This window comes from Podospora pseudoanserina, chromosome 1, assembly GCF_035222485.1.
Source record: "Podospora pseudoanserina strain CBS 124.78 chromosome 1, whole genome shotgun sequence".
Taxonomy (NCBI): domain Eukaryota; kingdom Fungi; phylum Ascomycota; class Sordariomycetes; order Sordariales; family Podosporaceae; genus Podospora; species Podospora pseudoanserina.
The window spans coordinates 1,148,925-1,166,583 of record NC_085920.1 but is presented as its reverse complement, the minus strand read 5'-3'; the positions used below and the strand labels follow the sequence as shown (position 1 = coordinate 1,166,583).

Sequence of the window (17,659 nt, the reverse complement as noted above, 5' to 3'; positions counted from 1 at the left end):
GAGATATCGCGGGGTATATGGTGGGATTGGGTCAGGGATAAGGGGAACGATTCATCTCGTCATGAATTACATTGGGATCGTGTGTCCTTGGTTGAATCCCTTTGAGCGACAGAGAGTCACGCCAAGGGAAAGTAGGTAGAGCCGACCAAATCAACTTACAGAGGTTCGCCGACTTAGCAAGAGCTCACTACTTCTTTTCGCACTCAAATCTCTAAGCCGTAGCTCAAAGGGATGCCTGAGTAGGCTGGGTATGTCGTTCAAGTCCAGCATCATTTGATAGGAACACTGTGGGCTTATCTCAACTGGCCCGCATTTCCAGGAACAGCTATTCGTTTACACCGGGAGGTTCTTTGTGGGTTCTTCCGTAACGTGCTCCGCTTCCAATTGATCCAACGATGTTGACAACTTCAAGTGCCGACAATCAACTTCCGACATCTCGTTCTTTTTCTTCACATCTTTGTGTATATCCTTCATTGGCCAGCAATCCGACATTTTTCTGATCACGTCTTCACCGGGCCGCAGAAAGCAGGCCACGCGATCCGATGCGGCTCGATGCGCCAGCCCTCACAAAACCTGGGGCAGGCCGGGTCTCATGAGGCGCTCGACCATCCAATATCACACTTCCCCGGACTTGAATGGATTGCGATAGGTTCGACTTCAGACCTCAACTACCGAGCATGTACAGTCATATTGTTCGGTTCTGTTTCGTTCACCTCGCTCTCTGCGAAAGTCCTGCAAGGTGAGTTTAGCCAAACATCATGCTACTAGGTATCACTGTTGCTGTCGTCGTCAGCAATGAAGAAATAGGAATCCTTCCCCGACGCATCACCCTCTCATCAGACCATCTCAAAAAAAAGACGACGGGGCTCTTGCTGGTTTTTGTGCTTGTCATCAAAGCAGCCAGGCTCCCCTGCGCCGCTCAGGCATTGGCCTGTTTCATCTGGGCCGACCTCCGACAGGAACCGTCGGGGGTCAGTCTCACGCCCCCTCACGGCGTGGGGACCGCCAGGGGGTCAGCCTTGAGCCGCAAGGTTCCGCAACTGCGGGAGTGACAGGGGGGTCAGGTCCAGAACACGTCTGCCGATGACCACCTTTTGGGTCCCTTTTGGCGACCACAGTCCGTGATCTACGTGATGATGCTGCCGGGGCGTTTAAGCATGTTTTCTTGGTATTTCCCCCTCGGCCTTCTCCTTCCTGGGCTTGTATTCTCCTTTTTTGTAAGCAAATACTACGCAAACAAGACACAGGAGTCAGCAGGGAAAAAAAGGTACAGTCTTGGCTTGGCTCTCCAATGGCGCGCGCCCCTTGTCCAAAGTCGAAACAGTTTCGATGCCACTCTGTTGAATTCCTCTCTCACTCCTGAAAGCTTCTTTTCCCTCTCCCTCTCTCTTGTTTTGCTCAGCAGCAAAATGGTCCCGTCCCGTCAGTTTTGATCTTTCGTTTCTCTTTTTCTCTCTTCTTCCCTCTTGTTGCTGGTCTGGACCTTTCAACCCACGTTCCTTAACCCACACCACCCTTTCCCTTCTTTTTCTTGACGTTTGATTCTTTATTACTTGGCGGCGGTGCCCCTGTTTGTTGTTGATACGCAACTCCCCACAAGTCCTTTACACGTTCGCGGTTCATCCAGTTCGTCTTGTGTTTGTTGCTCGGTAATCGATCGGAGGAGAGCAGTTGCGGATTTGTTGTGTGGCGACCTCGAGACTTTGTCGTCCTCAACCTTGTCATCATCATCATCATCATCGAGGAGGAGCGCCAATCGATTTCACCAACGTTTTTTTATTTTCTTCCACCACTGGGTTGATCCCATTCGATTCTTTATCGACGGCTGGCCTGTTGTGTCCGCTCCCTCGTCATTTTGTTGTTGTTGGATTTGGGAGATATCGGCATTTGCCTAGTGCCGTTGTTGCGTGTGTTGTTGGACAGCCCGAGTGATTAATATCTGTACATGTTACAATGAGGCCTCATGTGTCTTCGTTAGCACTTTTCCTGGGCACCCTCTCGCTCGCCCAGGTAAGAGATTTCTCTGAGTGGGAAAGTTGAGATTGTGGAACTAACACTTGAGATAGGCAGCTGTTTATGAGCGAGATGGGGCAAGACTGGCGCGTCGCCAGAATGCCCCTTCGTCAGCACCAAACTTGGCGGATGGATTCATGAGCATCTACGACCGCATCGTTGCGAGGCAGGAGCAGGTGACGGTGACCGAGACGGAACGGCAGACTATTACTGTTGGGGGTGACGGCGCGGCGGGTGCGGTTGGGAACGCGACTGAGACAGTGACCATCACAGAGACTGTTGGAGCGGATGGTGCTGCGGCTGTTACTGTCACGGCGCCGCCGGTAACGGTTACGGTCTGTAATGGGCAGGTTCAGGAAGGGGGAGAAGCTGCTCAACCGAGCGAGGGAGATGTTTCGCCTCCCGCTGAGGGCGTCGAGGCCACGGCTACTGCTCCGGATGGAGCCGTTGGAGCTATCGAAACCGGAGCCGACTCGGTTGCTACGCCTACGCCCGCCACCGATGGTCTTGCCTCGGGTGGTGTTGGTGTCGTTGTTGTGCAGGTTCCTACCGAAGCCATTGTCACCAGCGCGGTTGAAACCCCCCCTCCTGCGGTTCCAACCGAGGAGGCACCACCCGCTGCTGACCCAGCCGTGACCGACCCTGCCGCTGCCGATCCCGCCGTCACCGAAGCCCCCGCCGCCGGTAGTGACGCACCCGACACCCCTCTCCCTCTCCCGACCGAAGACGCCAACCCCCCAGCCGAAGGCAACCCCGAGCTCCTCCCTCCTCCCGGCCTCTCCACCGAAGAACCCGCCGCCGCCGAGCCCACCCTCGACCCCGTGCCCGGCGTTGTCCTTTCAGAGAGCACCACCACCACCGCCGCTGAAGCAGGCGCTGAACCCACCCTCGCCCCTCTCCCCGGCCTAGACCCCAATGCAGGCGACGCCGCCTCCTCTCTTGCGCCCCTCCCGGGTTTGGAATCCTCTACCGCTGAGGCCCTCCCAGTCGAAACCCCCACTTCCACCGAGGGCGCCGCTCCAGCAGAGACTACACCTGCTGAGGAGTCCGCCCCAGCAGAGGAAACCGCTGCTCGTAAGTTACCTACCCCCCCCTTTCCTTTTTTTTTTTAAATAAAAAAAATCATCTAGAGTGATGCTGACCAGAGTAGCAACAACCCCACCCCCACCAGCAGCCGCCTCATCCCTGGACTCGACCCTCAGCCTCGCAAACCCCACCCCCACCGTCCCCTTGATCCCAGAAGGGGCCTTTGGCGGTGTCGCAAGCCTCATCCCCATCGCCTCGGCCGAGGCCCCGCCCCCACCGGCAGCCACCACACCAGCCGTTGCGAACGGTGCGGCAGAGGGCGTGAATAATGGTGGTGTTGCTGTGCCGGTGGTGGATATCGACCTGGAGGGTGTGAAGCTGGAGAGCCAGTTGAACTTGGGGGGATTGGTGCAGGCTACTGCTGCTGCTGCTGCTGTTGCCATTTAAAACAACCCCAAGGAGGAAATAGATGTGCAAAGAAGACATCTCTCTGATGGTACATATACTACATAAAGTTTAAAAGACACATATGAAGGGGAAATATACGAGGCAGGACTTTTTTTTTTAATGATATGAAAGAACGAGGGAGTTTTGAACTTGTATATATAGCGATTTCTTCTGGGTTGACGTTCGTTTTGTTTGTTATTAGATGTTTTTTTTATATTTCTTTTGGAATGGAAGAGGGGGAAAGGAGCAAGTCTCCTGTGTTCTCAACATCATTCTTTGTTTGTTCTTGGTGAATGTGCTGTTTCGTAGCAGTTATGATGCCTGACAAGAGAGTCAACAAAGCCAGAACACAGGCCTGGATACTTGAACACGTCAAAACGTCTTCAAAATGGGGGTATCAAATGCCTCTATCTCTCAAGCCCTATCTCACAAACACTCATGCCATTTCCTCCTTCCTCATCTTCTTGTTATTCTTCTGCTGCCCACCACCACCACCACCACCACCACCCCCAATCCCACCACCACCACCCTTATCATTATTCTTCCTCTTCTGCCCCTGTCCCTGCTGCTGCTGCTGCTGCCCCTTCTGCTTCTGCCCCTTCTTCCCCTGCTTCCCATTTGTCTCCTCCTCCTCCCCCTTCGCCCTCTCCGGTCCCCCATCCGCAACACTCACAATATCCACCACCCCCCTAAACCCCCTCCTCCTCACCCCCTCATTCACCACCACCGCCCTCGCCCCCGTCCCCAACCCCTCAAACCCCCTCTCCGGCCCCAACCCCCAAACAGCCATCAAATTCACCACATCCGCCGGCCCCCTCAGGCCCAAAGCCGATTTCGCCTCGCTAGAAATCACTATCCCCCTCCCCTTCGTAGCCCGGACCAGACTCTGCACGTTCCCGATAAAGATGCTCCTCGCCCGTGCCGACTCTGGGTTCAAAGACGAGAGCTGGACAGCCTGGCTGTAGCAGACTTCGAATCTGCTCCCTCGGTGGACGGCCGCCATGGCGGTGCGGGGGTGGATGTGGTACCCCAACGGACGTGTCAGATCAAGGGAGATGAGGGCGGGCGGGTCGGTGGTGTTGTTGCAGGCCCAGGTGAAGGACCTGTCGGATGTTGGGCGGAGGGCGAGGAGGTCGTAGGCGCGGGTGAAGTCGGGGAGGCGGTAGTTGGTTGTGGCTGGGTCGGTGATCTCGAGGGTTGCGCGGCGGAGGATGGTGGGGAGGGAGGAGGAGGGGAGGGAGGAGGAGGCTGTGGTTGAGGGGGTTGTTATTGAGGAGGGAGCACCGCCACCACCGGCTGGTTGTTGTGGGTTGAGGATGGGGATGGGGTTGGTTATTGGGCTGGGTGAGTATGGGATTTGGGAGCCGGTGATGGTGTTGTTGAGGGCTACTACGTCGTAGCCGAGGGTTTTGGAGAGGCGGAGGGTATTTTGGAGGTCGGAGGGGGAGAGGCCTGGGGACCAGGCGATGTTGAGGTCGTAGAGCATGGTGGGGGGACTCGAGACAGTATGTGATCAGCGGTGGTGTAGTCGAGTCGCGTGTCGTCGAGGTTCGAATTGATGCTGCCGGATTAAATAAAAGATAAAAAAAAGTATCGTTGCGGTCTAAGGTTGCTAATGTAGTCTCAGGTTATAAAAGCGCGCCCGTAGCTCAATGGTTCAACCGTCGCGAGTGTCGTTGGTAAGAATGTCAATGGTTAGTTCGATGCAGATTCAATGAAATGCCATCCTCAAGCTGCTTTGGCGCTTCATCAAAGTTTTGGACTTTTTAGTGGGGTTGACAGGTGTGGAGAGCTCCCACCTGCCAAGCTTCAGCTTTCATCCAATCAGTGCATAAAGCACAGGCGTGGGTGCCGAGATCCCCAAGCTTCTTGGCGGGAGCTTCCCGTGTCTTCCTCGCTCTGGACTCTGCGCAATCGGAAACACAGCCACGTTGGAACACGCAAAGCGGCAACCCCCAGAGCGTCTTCGTCATTTCAACCTTCCCGAGATTAAATCGAACAGGTTCATCCTTTCTCTGACAAACCACCTTCCATCATCATCAACACCGACAGCTCTACCTAGCTCTACTCCGTATACTCCACCATCAACTACTCTATATACACCAACGGCGCATCGCAACATAGTATAGCTCAGCAACCGTCAACATGTGTTTGATATTCACGTGTGGCGAACACACGTTCCGCAAGGAAGTCGAAGGGTACGAAGGAATCGTCTGCCGCTGCCACAACTGCGGCAACTACTCGGCCTCTGTCATCAAGTCGCATCCCTGGTTTACCTTTTGCTTTGTGGTATGTTTTTGAATCATATCCCCGTTCCCTGCTCAATCGTCGATCCATGAAGGTTGGTTAGTTACTGACATGTATGCGCAAAATGATGTAGCCCGTCATCCCTCTTTCCATGAAGGGCTACGAAGATGTCAGCTGCCGAGTGTGCAACTATTCGCAGCCGCTTTCGCACCGGCAGGATGTTCAGCACATGCGCGGGGGAGGGGGGCAGGGGATACCGATGCAGCCTCCGCCTCCCGGGCAGGGGAATCAAGGATGGGGACATGGGCCACCGCCGCCTAATGGGCAGATGCAGTATAAGTAACAGAGGGGGGGGTGAGGTATGCAACAGAGGGGGGGTGAGGTATGCAACAGAAGGGGAGGATGAAGTCGATAGTGCGAAGGAGCGCGGATGATCTAATATGGTGTTGGGGAATGTTGAATTTTTTTGGAATTTTTTATTTTTTATTTTTTTTATTTTTTTTTATTTTTTTCTGAGGGGGAGGGGGGGGGTTGGTTGATGCTTGGTGGGTGTTAGGTGTGTAGAAGCTTCACCGATTTGGGCACACAGTACACTGGATACCCGGAATGTGCTTTTTTTTATTACTGGTGGTTCGTCACTGACGGCTCCAAGGGCAATGTTGGGGGTGATAGCCATCGAGCTCTTTGTTTTGAGGTAGCAACAAGGACCGGATATTTAACGAGGTAATCGTCTGTAGGTAGTCACCCTGCCCACAAAACAATTGAGACACTAAAGTAAGTTAACCTATACTATACTATAAACTATATATCAAAAGTCAGTTAATAGGCCTTTAAACGATCTTGTAAGGCCTGTGCACTATTTTTGAAGTGTTGTGAACTATTTGTTAAGGCCTATTGTAAACCATCTTTGAACACATATGGACTATCCTTTTAAGGCATGTAAACCTACTGTATTGTCTCAATTATTTTGTGGTGAGGGAGGTAGTTTACATACCCTTTCTTTAAGCAATGAAAATCACTTCGAATCTCTTCATGCACGTCTGCTCATCTCTGTGACATTAGGTATTATAATATTACCCTCCCGCCAACATCCATACATATTAGCCCCCGAGTCCCATCCCATCTTTTACACAATCACTCCTCATCCACCCCCCAATCCACCTTCCGTCCCCAAGCCCGCCCACCCCTTCCCTTTCCGAACCCCTTTGCAAACCCAGCAGACTCTGTGCAATCGGGATCCTCGACCTCAATGGTGGGCGTAGGGACAGGCGTAGCAGTCACAAACTCCAAGGCCTCCGCCGCCGGCGTGGTCGTCGTCTTGACGATTTCCAGCGTTGTTGACGTAGACATAGAGTTAGTAACTGCCGGTCTGGCTGGGGGGTTGTAAAACAAGGACACAAAAAAGGTGCTTTGTTCACTGGTGGTTGCGGGCCTGGTGCTGGTGGTTGTTGGTGTGCGGGTTGATGTGGTAGTGGTGGTGGTTGGTCGTGTTGTCAAGGGGACCGGTGATCTTGTTGTGGTGATGGAGGCGGTTGATCTTGTTGTTGTTGTTGTTGTTATTGTTGTTGTTTTTGTTGTTGGGGAAGTCGTTGTGGTGGAGGTTGTGAAAGAGGAAGGGGCAGAAGTCACGCGGCGGAGGGGGATGGTACTGGTTGATGTGGAGGTTGTTGTTGAGGTGGTGGTTGAGGAGGAGGAGGAAGAGGGGGGGGTGACGGTGACGGTGACAGCCAGGGCGGTGGTGGAGACGGTGATGTCGACTGTCTCTGTCAGGGTGATCAAACTCGTGGTGGCGGAGAGGCAGCTGCTGGGGGTTGAGCTACGAGACGTGATGGTGGTTGTTGAAGTGGCAGACCGGAAAATAAATAGCTCAACAATAGTTGAACTGGTTGTAGCCACTGGCTCTGATGTCACACTGGTTGGTCTCGTGATACCGAGGAGAGGGTTCAGTGGATTCAGGATCACTACTCCTGCTGATACCGCCAGAGCGGCCGCGGCACCGGGGAGCGTCACCGTCACACCGCCAGCTACCTCAGCAGACGTCATGTAGCTCAATATCACCGTGAGGGTGGAAGGCTCTGCTGTGGTTGTGGTGGAAGATGTTGTCAAAGCCTGGTGCAACTCTTGAAGTAGCTGGTGAGATCGAGCATGATTCCTCCCCTGTTGCAAAAGTTAGATTTCACTCTCATGTCCCGGGCACAATACATCTCACCAAGTGTGGTGCAGCGTCCACGGTCCTGATTAGGACAATCAAGGCGCCGAAAAGAAGTGGGAGTTGCATGATGTGTCGTAGTTAGAGAAGCGCCTCTGATGATCTGCTTCAGTAATCTTCTCGGCATGGCAAATGCATCGTATTATACAGTTCGTGTCAAGAAAGGGGATGATCACCAGGGAGAGCTTGGAATCGAGGGCACAATTCAAGTGTAATGCGGAACAGATAAGATATACATTGCCGCTATATAGGGATGAATATCCCACGCAGCCAGACGAGACATACTGCCATGCAACCCTAGAATGAGCCCCTTGACAAAACCATCTGCACTGTAATGGCCGCTTCTCAATTGATGCTCGTTCAGAGAATGCAAATAACAATAGACGAATCCCTTTCTCGCCCGAAATTGCCTAGCTACTTTCACGCGGCAAATCTTCCACGGTGCTTGATGCAGAAGGGTATCAGATCAATGAGTTACAGAACGCCGACAATGTTGACCCTTTGCCAGAACAAAAGAAAGACGAAGCAAAAAAAAAAAAAAAAAAAAAAAAAAAAAAAACCGAATTATCAACAGTCGTCCGGTTGAAAAACAGACTGGTAAGCGCCGCCCTTATGATGATGATGATGATGATGATGTCAAAGATGATGCAATACAACCATTCCAGTTGTCTCCCCAGCTCTTGTTTCAATGCTCTGGGGGTTTCAATCCTCCCAAATCGTCTCCAAATCCAAGTCCTGTCGTCTCTCGGCACCACATACACTCCACCGCTTCCGCTTGTCCCGGGAGCTGAAACCACTCAGGGTCCTACCACGAGATGAGCCGTCAAAACTGCTCCTTCCCTTCTCTTCCTCGCCGCCTTCAGCTGCCTCCGCTGCTGCCTTGAGCTGCGCTATCCTCTCAGCCTCCAAAGCTGCCTCCTCTGCATCTGGTGAGTCTGGGATGGTTTCAAGACTGGAAATACTAGGGCTTCTGGATCGAAGTGAAGTTGGGGTAGACGGGACAGATGATGATGGATATGTCGAAAAGGTGGAGGTGCTAGAAAACGCATCATACGCGCGGTAAGACGGCGATGTGGCAACTGCAGATGGAGTAAGAGGGCCATTGACCGGAAACGAGCCCGCGCCGGGAACAGCCATATGGCGAAGGGGAGAGGCCGGCCGCCGTAACTTGGGAATAGTGGCTGAAGATGTTAAGCTCAGAGCCAGGTTGGGCGAACTGTTCCTCTCCGCAAGCTTCCGCTCAGGGTCGTGAACCGAAATCCGGGTTGGCGATGTGGGAAAGGCTTCGTCAACCGGCTTTCGGGGGATCCTAATGCGGCTGGGAGATCCTGCAGGGCTCGAAGGACGAAACTGAGGCGACAATGAAAAGTGACCACCGCCATTGATTCCTGGCATCGACTGTGTGCGCACCATGGGCGGCGGGGCCAGGCTTGCGGCCGACCTGGATCGCACGTGGTTGCTAGACAGCGGCGAGGATGCACGAGGACGGTATGTGAGCAAAGACCCAGGTGTCCATGTTGGAGAGATTGGTGAGGACGAAGGTGAGGGATCGGTCGATCGGCGGATCGTGGGAGGCTTTCGCAGGTAGTCGAATTCCGGAGGGCCGACTGGCGTCAACGTAGATGGAGTCGCCGAAGCAGAAGACGACGCTCTTGATGAGGGGAGAGACGTGGGCCGAAACTCCTCCATTCGCTCTGTCTCAGGAACTGGTTCCATGGTGAATTGCTTGACTGAGGATTCTGTTGTTCTAGTCGTGGTCTGCTGATGCCCTCATCAAACACCGTTTATGATGACTTGGTCAGGAAACTCATGGAGCGACACAGCGACAGCAAAGTCGATCCGACCGAACCACCGGCTGGGAGTGGGCGTGCAATGGCAACGGCAACAGCAACCGAAAGCAAATGTCAATGCCTGGATGCTTGGATGATGGAATTGCTTGCAATGCTGTTCCCCCTTGCAGCCGTGGCTGTGTTGGTGAGTGTGGACTGTGGAGGGCCAGGGAAAGCTTGCTCCGGCTCGGATTTCGGCAAGGTATCGATCGCAGCGACTACTTCTGAGAGCGGCGACCTGGTAGTTGTTGAAAAGAAGCTGGAAGCGGTCACCAGCGTCTCACGAAGCTGTTGCAGGAAGGACGACGGGAGAAGGAGAGACCCAAGACTCAGTCAATCAAGACCACTCACTGCACACGCGCTGCAGATGCGCACTGGAATGCAGGGAACGAAGGATTAAGGCGGGGTCTTTACCCGGCCAGGGGTGCTGCTGGATGCGCGGAATGCACCAATGGGGCAGTCGCTGGGGAACTCGAAGTGGACAAAGCCCGCGAGGGCGGGACGACTAATCATAGACAGACCAAGAAATATATGGTGCTCTGTTAGTGACCCTTCGCAGCTGACTTTTGCTGCTTGCCTCGGTGCTCTCGTTTTGGGGTAGGTAACGCATTCATCTCCAGGGACAACCTGAACTCGAACCAAACATGGAACCGTCGACATTACTGCCACAACTGCTGAAGTTGCCTCTGTCCGTGTCGACTCGAAACAACGGTTTGTGCTCTTGCGGTCTCACTCATCACTCTCAGCCCCAGCTTTTGCACGGATCACCAGCGTCCGTCACCTGCGTGCCTGCGTCCGTCTCGAGCCGCCGCCAGGTCCAGCTCGCCACCGGGCGAAACACTGTTGATCCAGAACGGCACCTGCGGTTCCTTGATTGTTTCGGGGACTGATCAATTTTTCGGCGTTAAACTCAACCATGGGACGAATATTGCCAAGTGTGCTGCCACTCCCGTCACCTACCTATCTCAGAGCATCCTGATCGATTATCAACGGCAATGCAGCAATTCATTTTATTCAAGTTGGACAAGACATTCACCAAACAACAGCAAAACATCCGAACACGAATATATGGATTACTATGCTCGTCGATAGCGGTCAATGGCAGCCACCGGCCAATCATACAGAGTACACACCGCTTTCTTAACTCCAGGTTGCTCATGCACGACTTGTTTTCAGGTCCGATATACCATCTGCATCTTGGCATTTCTTCTACCAGTCGTGGCCACCTCTCATCCACAAGTCACAGCATACGTAGCGGCAAAGCTGTTTTTCGCCATCTCCACCCCCGCATTTTAGTGATGGTGTGCTCGCCGGGGAAGCGCGGAGAGACCCACCCGGCCGGATATAACATCCGAACCGCTCATGGACCGTGCTTTCGGCAGTCCTCCCGGTGGTCTTCCGGCCGCAACATGACGGAATGACGGGACGCTGCGGTCCGGTGCCAAGGAACCTGTTGGTTCGAAACTTCATTGGCTCTCCACAGCTGATGTTGCCATTGTCACCTTGTCTCAAGCGCCTGTCAGACGCTTACCACAAGCTCTCCCTCGTCCTTTGGCTCTTCTTCTATCTCAAAGCATTAGATACACTGGATGGTTATTCGAGAAGTCTCGGACTGGCACATGTTGTATCAGGGCATCTGCAATATCGCGGGTACCTTGCCTCAGGCGCGCTCTGCCCTGATCTGATCTTGAACATTCAACTTGTGTTGTCAACTCGAACACAAAATCCGCCCATGCTACCTACCCTTTCCAGGATGTTGATCACTTGGCACTGTTCTACAGCATTGGTTGTTGGTTCTGTCAAAGGCCAGGCAACCGTTTGAGGTGCAGTACGAACAACCCAAATGGGACATATCGTTGGTGGACGCGCGGCCATCAGCAGTATTGCATCTAGATGCAGCATCTAAACCATTCAAGCCCTACCAATACTCTCAGGAACCTGGTGATGCTGTACCGCAAAGAAGATCCGGGGGCGTGACCCCCTGTCAACAACATACAAGGCCGTTCAGAGCCGCGTCACTTTGTGAGATGGGCAGTTGGCATTGATAGCCATACTGAAGATATACGAGGTTTAAGGGGCTGGGCAGTTCATCGAGGACCCCAGGTTATTAGTACATAAGCTTATGGCATGTCCAGAATACCCTTGGGCCGGGCATCTGGGAGAGCCGGTGATAAGGTAGATCGGTGACAATGGCAGCAACATCTCTTCGGGACTTTTCCCGACAGGTGAAAGCCATCACCAAGAAGAACCTCGTTCTCCTAGTCACACGGCACTGGATATCGACTCTTCTTCAATCCATTGTGGCTCCTATCGTCGTTCTCGCCCTCGTACTCAACATCCGAAACTTTGCCAAAAGCAGGGAACGCCTGGGGGTCGGCCATGCTCGTCCTATTCGTGCCCTCGCCGAAGCCATACCCGCTTCACAACAATTGATTCTTGTCAGACCTGATTTTCTCGGCTCTGATGTCGACACGGTCATCGACAGACTCGCCGCCTCGCTACCACACGACAAGACCATTCGCTTCAACTCGGCTAATGAAGCCAGAGGCCACTGCACACCCAACTTTCGAGGAGTGTCCAACTGCTACGCAACTATCGTCTTCAAAGATTCACCGCTGACAGTGGGCGTTTCCAACAACCAAACATGGGACTACACAGTCATCGTCGACCCCATACGCCACTACGGTATGACTCTCGACAGCAGCGTGTATGATGATGATAGTGCCATCCAAATATACCATCTACCTGTCCAGCTTGCTGTCGACAATGCTATTACCGATAGCAATGAGAGACCGAGGGAGTGGGCATACAGCCGGACGTCCCAGCAGTACCTCAACGACAACCTTGACGCTTGGTATTCCAGATTGGTCATCGGGACCTACGCCATTGTCTTCTTCCTCAGCACACTTGTCCCTGTTTACCATACTGTGAGCTTCGTGTCGGGCGATAGGGCGAGTGGCACGGCAGAGTTGATCGATGCCATGGGAGGAGGTCCGGCTGGCCGTGTCACCGGTACCATACTTGCACTGAGTGTGGTGCAGTTTCCGACATGGCTTATCTCTGGGTGTCGTAAGTCCTGTTCAAACAACTGCGTGAGAGACTGCGAGAGAAGTAGGGACTAACTCGACCGACCCTATCCAGTTTATCAAAATCTACTCTTTCCCGAAACCAACGCAGCAGTTCCCATCTTCTGGCAGCTTTTCAATGGTCTGGCCTTCCTCAACGCAGCCATTTTTGGTGCCTCTTTTTTCACGAAGCGCATCATCTCTAGCATATTCGTCATCATTTGTTTCTGTTGCCTCGGAGGCGGTGCCGCCATCATGTTGAATCGGGTCGCCGAAACGCCACAGGTGCTTCCTCTGTCGCTGTTGTTCCCTCAGATGAACTACATCTTTTCCCTGTCACATGTGAGACTGACGGCTATATTGCTCCAGACGATCTGACAAGTTACTGACATTGTTTTGACAGATGGCCAAGTTTGCTTATACCGCTCAGCCTGTGAACATGTCGCAAGCCATCCTGACAATACCTCAAGAATGGAATGGCCAACCAATTCCGGGTGGGAACTATCAGGTCGCCCTTTGGACATTCTGGGTTTTCTTGGTGATCCAAATCATGGTCTATCCCATCCTGGCCATCATCACCGAGCGGATCATGCACGGTACCAACTTCAAAAATCGGACTCTGTCTGAGACGGCTGATGACCCAACTGTTGCTATTCGAGCAACTGGTCTCACCAAAGTCTACTCTGGCTCGTGGATCAGGAGACTGTTTGGCTGCGGTCAGAGAGGCAAAACCTTCAAAGCTCTCGATGGAGTTGACTTAATCGCGCCAAAGAATCAAATTCTATGCCTCCTTGGTGTCAATGGGGCAGGCAAGTCTACGACTCTAGACTTGCTATCGGGGGCTGGAGCACCAACGGCAGGATCAATCACTATTAATGCTCGTCACCCTCGACTCGGCGTTTGCCCGCAGAGAAATGTCTTGTTCAACCGCCTCACAGTCTTTGAGCATGTCCAATTTTGGCGCGAGCTTAAAGGCGGACTCGAAGACAAACGAGCGCTTCATGACCTCATCGCTGCCTGCGACCTGACCAAGAAGACACACTGCCGGGCTGGCACGCTGAGCGGCGGTCAGAAAAGAAAGCTTCAGCTCGCCTGCATGTTCGTTGGTGATACGACTGTCTGTATGATGGATGAGGTCACAACCGGTTTAGACCCTGTTTCTCGACGGACTATCTGGAACATCATTCTAGCTGAGCGTTCCAAGAGATCGATGGTCTTCACAACTCATTTCCTGGACGAAGGCGAGGTTCTCGCTGATCATATCATCATCCTGTCCAAGGGTCAGATCAAATGTCGAGGCACCGGAACCGCTCTCAAGAATCAGCTCGGCGGGGGGTATCGGGTGAGCATTCCCATGGGTGGAAGCACGATGGCGGACAAGCTGGACCTCGATGCGCCAAGAGGTGTCCATCAAGACCGGATTCTCTACAAGACACCCGACTCCAAGTCCGCCGCTCAGTTGATCGCCAGACTGGAAGCAGCAGGACAGACCGACATCCAGGTTGCCGGACCGACAGTAGAGGATGTGTTTCTCCGGGTTGCCCAAGACGATATCGCTGCGGTTGAAGAGGACGGCAAGAAGGATTCAAGAACAGCGGTCGACATCGAGAAGACAGCATCATTCACACCGGCACAACAATATCAACAACTCAGCTTCGGCCAGCGCCCAACTTTCTTTCAACAAGTCCGCGCGCTTCTCCTCAAACGCCTTCTCATCATACCCCGATATTGGGTCGGGGCTTTCCTCGTTCTTGCTCTTCCGATAGCCTGCATGCCCCCGATCAACGGGTTCATCGCCCAGGACTTCACCCGGCCGGGCTGCAAGAATCTATACGCCGAACTCCAGCCCTCGCAACAGTTCGATCCTTATGTTTCCCCTGTTTACATGACAAGCTCCACTGGCCTGAGCTCGGCCATGGGCCCGAGTTCGTTCACAGACACCTTTTATACTGTCCTCAGGGACTTTCCCATCGGCAACCCCCCCGCTCCTAACATCAGCGGCCAGTATCCCGTATGGAGTGAGCCCTATTCTATTGATCAATTTGGCGACGACTGGCAACAGATGACGCACTGGGAAGACTTTTCGGCCTACATCCACCTGGTACATGCCAGAGGCTTTTCTGGTCATTGGAACACAAAAGCGTTGTGGATGGGTGGAGACGGTGAGCCCAGCCCGACGCTGGCGTGGGCAATCGAGAATGCACAACACCCCCCTAATATAATGGCGCTTTTGAACTTGTATTCTTCGGTAAGGAGCGGGGTCAAGATTCGAGTCTCGACATCGGCGGAGCCGTTTTATGGCGGGGGCTATGGTGATGGGAGTTGGACGTACATTCTCTACGCCGCGTTCATCTTCACGGTGTACCCGTGCTTCTTCGCGCTGTACCCGGCCTTTGAGAGGTCGAGCAAGGTCAGGGCGCTACAGATTTCGAACGGGGTGCGGCCGCTGCCGATGTGGACGGCGTACTTTTTGTTTGATCTGTGCTTTGTTTTGGTGGTGTCGATTGCGTACACTGTAACCATTTCGATGCAGTTTCCGGTGTGGTTTGGGCCGGAGTACATGTTCATTATATGTCTCTTGCATGGCATCACGAGCATCTTCGTCAGCTACATTGTGTCGACGTGGGCCAAGTCTCAGCTGTCGTCGTTTCTGTGGGCACTGGGATTCAACTTGCTGGCGTATTTTGGGCTGGCGTTGGCGTATACTGTGAGTTCATCTCGTCTACTAACCGGACTTGAAGGTCAAAACTGACGGTTCTTTCTCTAGCTACCCTCTGTCTTGAGCGATCCGCTTGTTGTACAGCGAAATGCCGACATTATCTCCCATGTTCTGGGCATCTTCTTCCCAGCGGGCAGTTTGTTTCGCGCCATGGCCGTCGGATGGAATTTGTACCAGCTCGGCTGCCGCGGTGATTCGGACTTTCAAGCACCTGCTGGATCGTGGTGGGGGTACGGCTTTCCCATCTGCTACCTCGTTCTTCAGGTGATTGCCTTTGCCTTCATTCTCTGCGTTCTCGACAAAGACCTCTCTCTTTCTTTGATGCCCTCACGGAAAGAGAAGACTTCACCCGTGACCGACAACACCGCTGCAACACTCCCCTCCCACCAAGAAGAAAAGCTGCAGCCCAGCCTCAACTCCACCCCTGCCGAAAATGAGCTCCTTTCCATCTCCCACATCAGCAAATCATTCGGCACCAACACCGCCGTCTCCGATGTAACTTTCTCCCTCTCCCAGGGCGAGATCATCGCCCTCCTCGGTCCCAACGGAGCAGGCAAAACCACAGTCGTCAACCTCATCCGCGGCGAACTCGCCCCCGACAGCGGCCAAGTCTTCCTCCGAGGCGAGGACATCTCCTCCTCTTCCTCGGCCAAATCAACCATCAACTCCGCCATCGGGGTTTGTCCCCAGTTCGACGCCTTGGACCTCCTCACCGCCCGCCAACACCTCCGCTTCTACGCCAAAATTAAGGGCATCCCCCCCAGCGAAACCGAACTCAACGTCACAGAGGTGATGAACCAAGTTGGCTTGGCCCCCCATGCGGATAAGCTTGCCACCAAGCTCTCCGGTGGAAACAAGAGGAAGCTGTCGTTGGCTATCGCTCTGATGGGCAACCCTGCCGTTTTGGTGCTCGACGAGCCGAGCAGCTCTATGGACGCAGCCGCCAAGAGGAAGATGTGGAAGGTGCTTAGCCATATCGCTTCTGCACCTGGAAGGTCGCTGCTGTTGACCACGCACAGTATGGAAGAGGCTGACGCGTTGGCTACGAGGGCGGCGATTTTGGCTGGGGGAAAATTACTCGCGTTGGGAACGACGGAGGAGCTGAGACGGGAATATAGTGACAGTGTTTGTGTCCAGCTGGTCCTCAAGTCAGCACCTACTCCTACCGAGAAAGAAGTCGAAATGGTGGAGCAATGGGTGAGGGGGCAGTTTGGAGAGGGGACGGTGTTTGAAGGTCGGAGCTTGGGCGGGCAGGTGAGGTTTGTAGTGCCGAGTTTGTTTGTTTCGGCAGCGCCTTCCAGGGCGGCGACAGTTACTGGCAAGGACGAGGAGCGGGATAGTATCTCTGCTGTGAGCAGCAAGACGGAGCAGCAGGTTGTGAAGGGGGGGGTGGGGAGGTTGATTGAGCTGATTGAGGAGAGCAAGGAAAGGTTGGGGCTGGAGGATTACACTGTGGGCGCGCCGACGTTGGAGAGGGTGTTTTTGAGTGTGGTGAGGGATAATTTTGTGGAGGAGGATGGGAAGGTGAGGGTGCCGTTTTGGAGGAGGTGGTTTGCGAAGGCTGCTTGAGGGGTGGTGATGGGCGCGTTGGTGATACCCGTTTAGAGTGGAGATGTGGAAATAGAGACAAGAGTTAAAGGATAGAAAAGCACTACAAGTAGACACTCTCTAGTTACTTTCTATGTAGCAACTCATCAAGAAACGCAACATTTTGTTTATTTATCCCTTCGTGTCTCAACAGCGCAATCCATGGCTGGGATTCAACTGCCATGCCCAAGGGCGGTTATACAAAAGTAAACAGAGTCATGGCATCTATGACATGTGGGGCGAGTTGATGATAATGTTATCGAACACCAACCGAGTTGGCAGACTGCTATTCAACTTTTTCTCCAGAGCATCTGATGTTGATAAGTAAAGTGGGTGTGCTCTTGGTTGCACCTCTGTGATGCTCCACGTTACCCCTATTTACCCCTTTTCTCTCTACCTTCTCTATCCTAGGTATCCCAGTCACAAGGAAACACCAATACCTCCTTCCCTCCTTCCCTCCTTCCCTCCTTCCCTCCTTCCCCTTCTGCCAAGCCCCCTATGTTGGCGGATCTAACAA

The 17,659-nt window shown here is 53.4% G+C and overlaps 7 protein-coding genes across 7 annotated transcripts; 4 read left to right on the top strand and 3 right to left on the bottom strand.

Annotated features, from left to right (window-relative positions):
* Nucleotides 1–513: 513 nt before the first annotated feature.
* On the top strand, nucleotides 514–1,052 carry QC764_0004000 (uncharacterized protein; the record flags this gene model as incomplete). Its single annotated transcript, XM_062939756.1, has 2 exons — nucleotides 514–739; nucleotides 905–1,052. Exons 1-2 carry the CDS (start codon nucleotides 636–638, stop codon nucleotides 1,050–1,052), a joined length of 252 nt encoding a protein of 83 aa, XP_062804417.1. The 5' UTR covers nucleotides 514–635.
* A 901-nt stretch (nucleotides 1,053–1,953) lies between these two features.
* Nucleotides 1,954–3,660, top strand: QC764_103190 (uncharacterized protein; the record flags this gene model as incomplete). Its single annotated transcript, XM_062941549.1, has 3 exons — nucleotides 1,954–2,010; nucleotides 2,067–3,087; nucleotides 3,164–3,660. 3 exons carry the CDS (start codon nucleotides 1,954–1,956, stop codon nucleotides 3,484–3,486), a joined length of 1,401 nt encoding a protein of 466 aa, XP_062804416.1. The 3' UTR covers nucleotides 3,487–3,660.
* Nucleotides 3,661–3,922: 262 nt separating this feature from the next.
* On the bottom strand, nucleotides 3,923–4,972 carry RPP1 (RNA-binding RNA processing protein rpp1; the record flags this gene model as incomplete). Its single annotated transcript, XM_062941548.1, has 1 exon — nucleotides 3,923–4,972. The coding sequence occupies one exon, from the start codon at nucleotides 4,970–4,972 to the stop codon at nucleotides 3,923–3,925; it is 1,050 nt and encodes a 349-aa protein (XP_062804415.1).
* A 418-nt stretch (nucleotides 4,973–5,390) lies between these two features.
* On the top strand, nucleotides 5,391–6,076 carry OP-2 (Rhodopsin-like protein; the record flags this gene model as incomplete). The annotated part of the gene is made up of 2 exons (XM_062941547.1): nucleotides 5,391–5,775; nucleotides 5,867–6,076. The coding sequence occupies exons 1-2, from the start codon at nucleotides 5,632–5,634 to the stop codon at nucleotides 6,074–6,076; spliced, it is 354 nt and encodes a 117-aa protein (XP_062804414.1). The 5' UTR covers nucleotides 5,391–5,631.
* A 791-nt stretch (nucleotides 6,077–6,867) lies between these two features.
* Nucleotides 6,868–8,011, bottom strand: QC764_0003960 (uncharacterized protein; the record flags this gene model as incomplete). Its single annotated transcript, XM_062939755.1, has 2 exons — nucleotides 6,868–7,890; nucleotides 7,943–8,011. 2 exons carry the CDS (start codon nucleotides 8,009–8,011, stop codon nucleotides 6,868–6,870), a joined length of 1,092 nt encoding a protein of 363 aa, XP_062804413.1.
* A 633-nt stretch (nucleotides 8,012–8,644) lies between these two features.
* Nucleotides 8,645–9,658, bottom strand: QC764_103160 (uncharacterized protein; the record flags this gene model as incomplete). The annotated part of the gene is made up of 1 exon (XM_062941546.1): nucleotides 8,645–9,658. The coding sequence occupies one exon, from the start codon at nucleotides 9,656–9,658 to the stop codon at nucleotides 8,645–8,647; it is 1,014 nt and encodes a 337-aa protein (XP_062804412.1).
* On the top strand, nucleotides 8,680–17,275 carry QC764_103150 (uncharacterized protein). Its single transcript, XM_062941545.1, has 4 exons — nucleotides 8,680–12,840; nucleotides 12,913–13,178; nucleotides 13,240–15,543; nucleotides 15,604–17,275. The coding sequence occupies exons 1-4, from the start codon at nucleotides 11,961–11,963 to the stop codon at nucleotides 17,122–17,124; spliced, it is 4,971 nt and encodes a 1,656-aa protein (XP_062804411.1). The 5' UTR covers nucleotides 8,680–11,960; the 3' UTR covers nucleotides 17,125–17,275.
* The last annotated feature ends 384 nt before the right edge of the window (nucleotides 17,276–17,659 follow it).

Excerpts from the sequence above, each read along its gene's own strand:
- QC764_103150 (XM_062941545.1), top strand. The coding sequence starts at position 11,961 with ATGGCAGCAACATCTCTTCGGGACTTTTCCCGACAGGTGAAAGCCATC. Across the intron at positions 12,841-12,912 it reads ATGGCTTATCTCTGGGTGTC|TTTATCAAAATCTACTCTTT; the intron begins GTAAGTCCTGTT and ends GACCCTATCCAG. Across the intron at positions 13,179-13,239 it reads ACATCTTTTCCCTGTCACAT|ATGGCCAAGTTTGCTTATAC; the intron begins GTGAGACTGACG and ends TTGTTTTGACAG.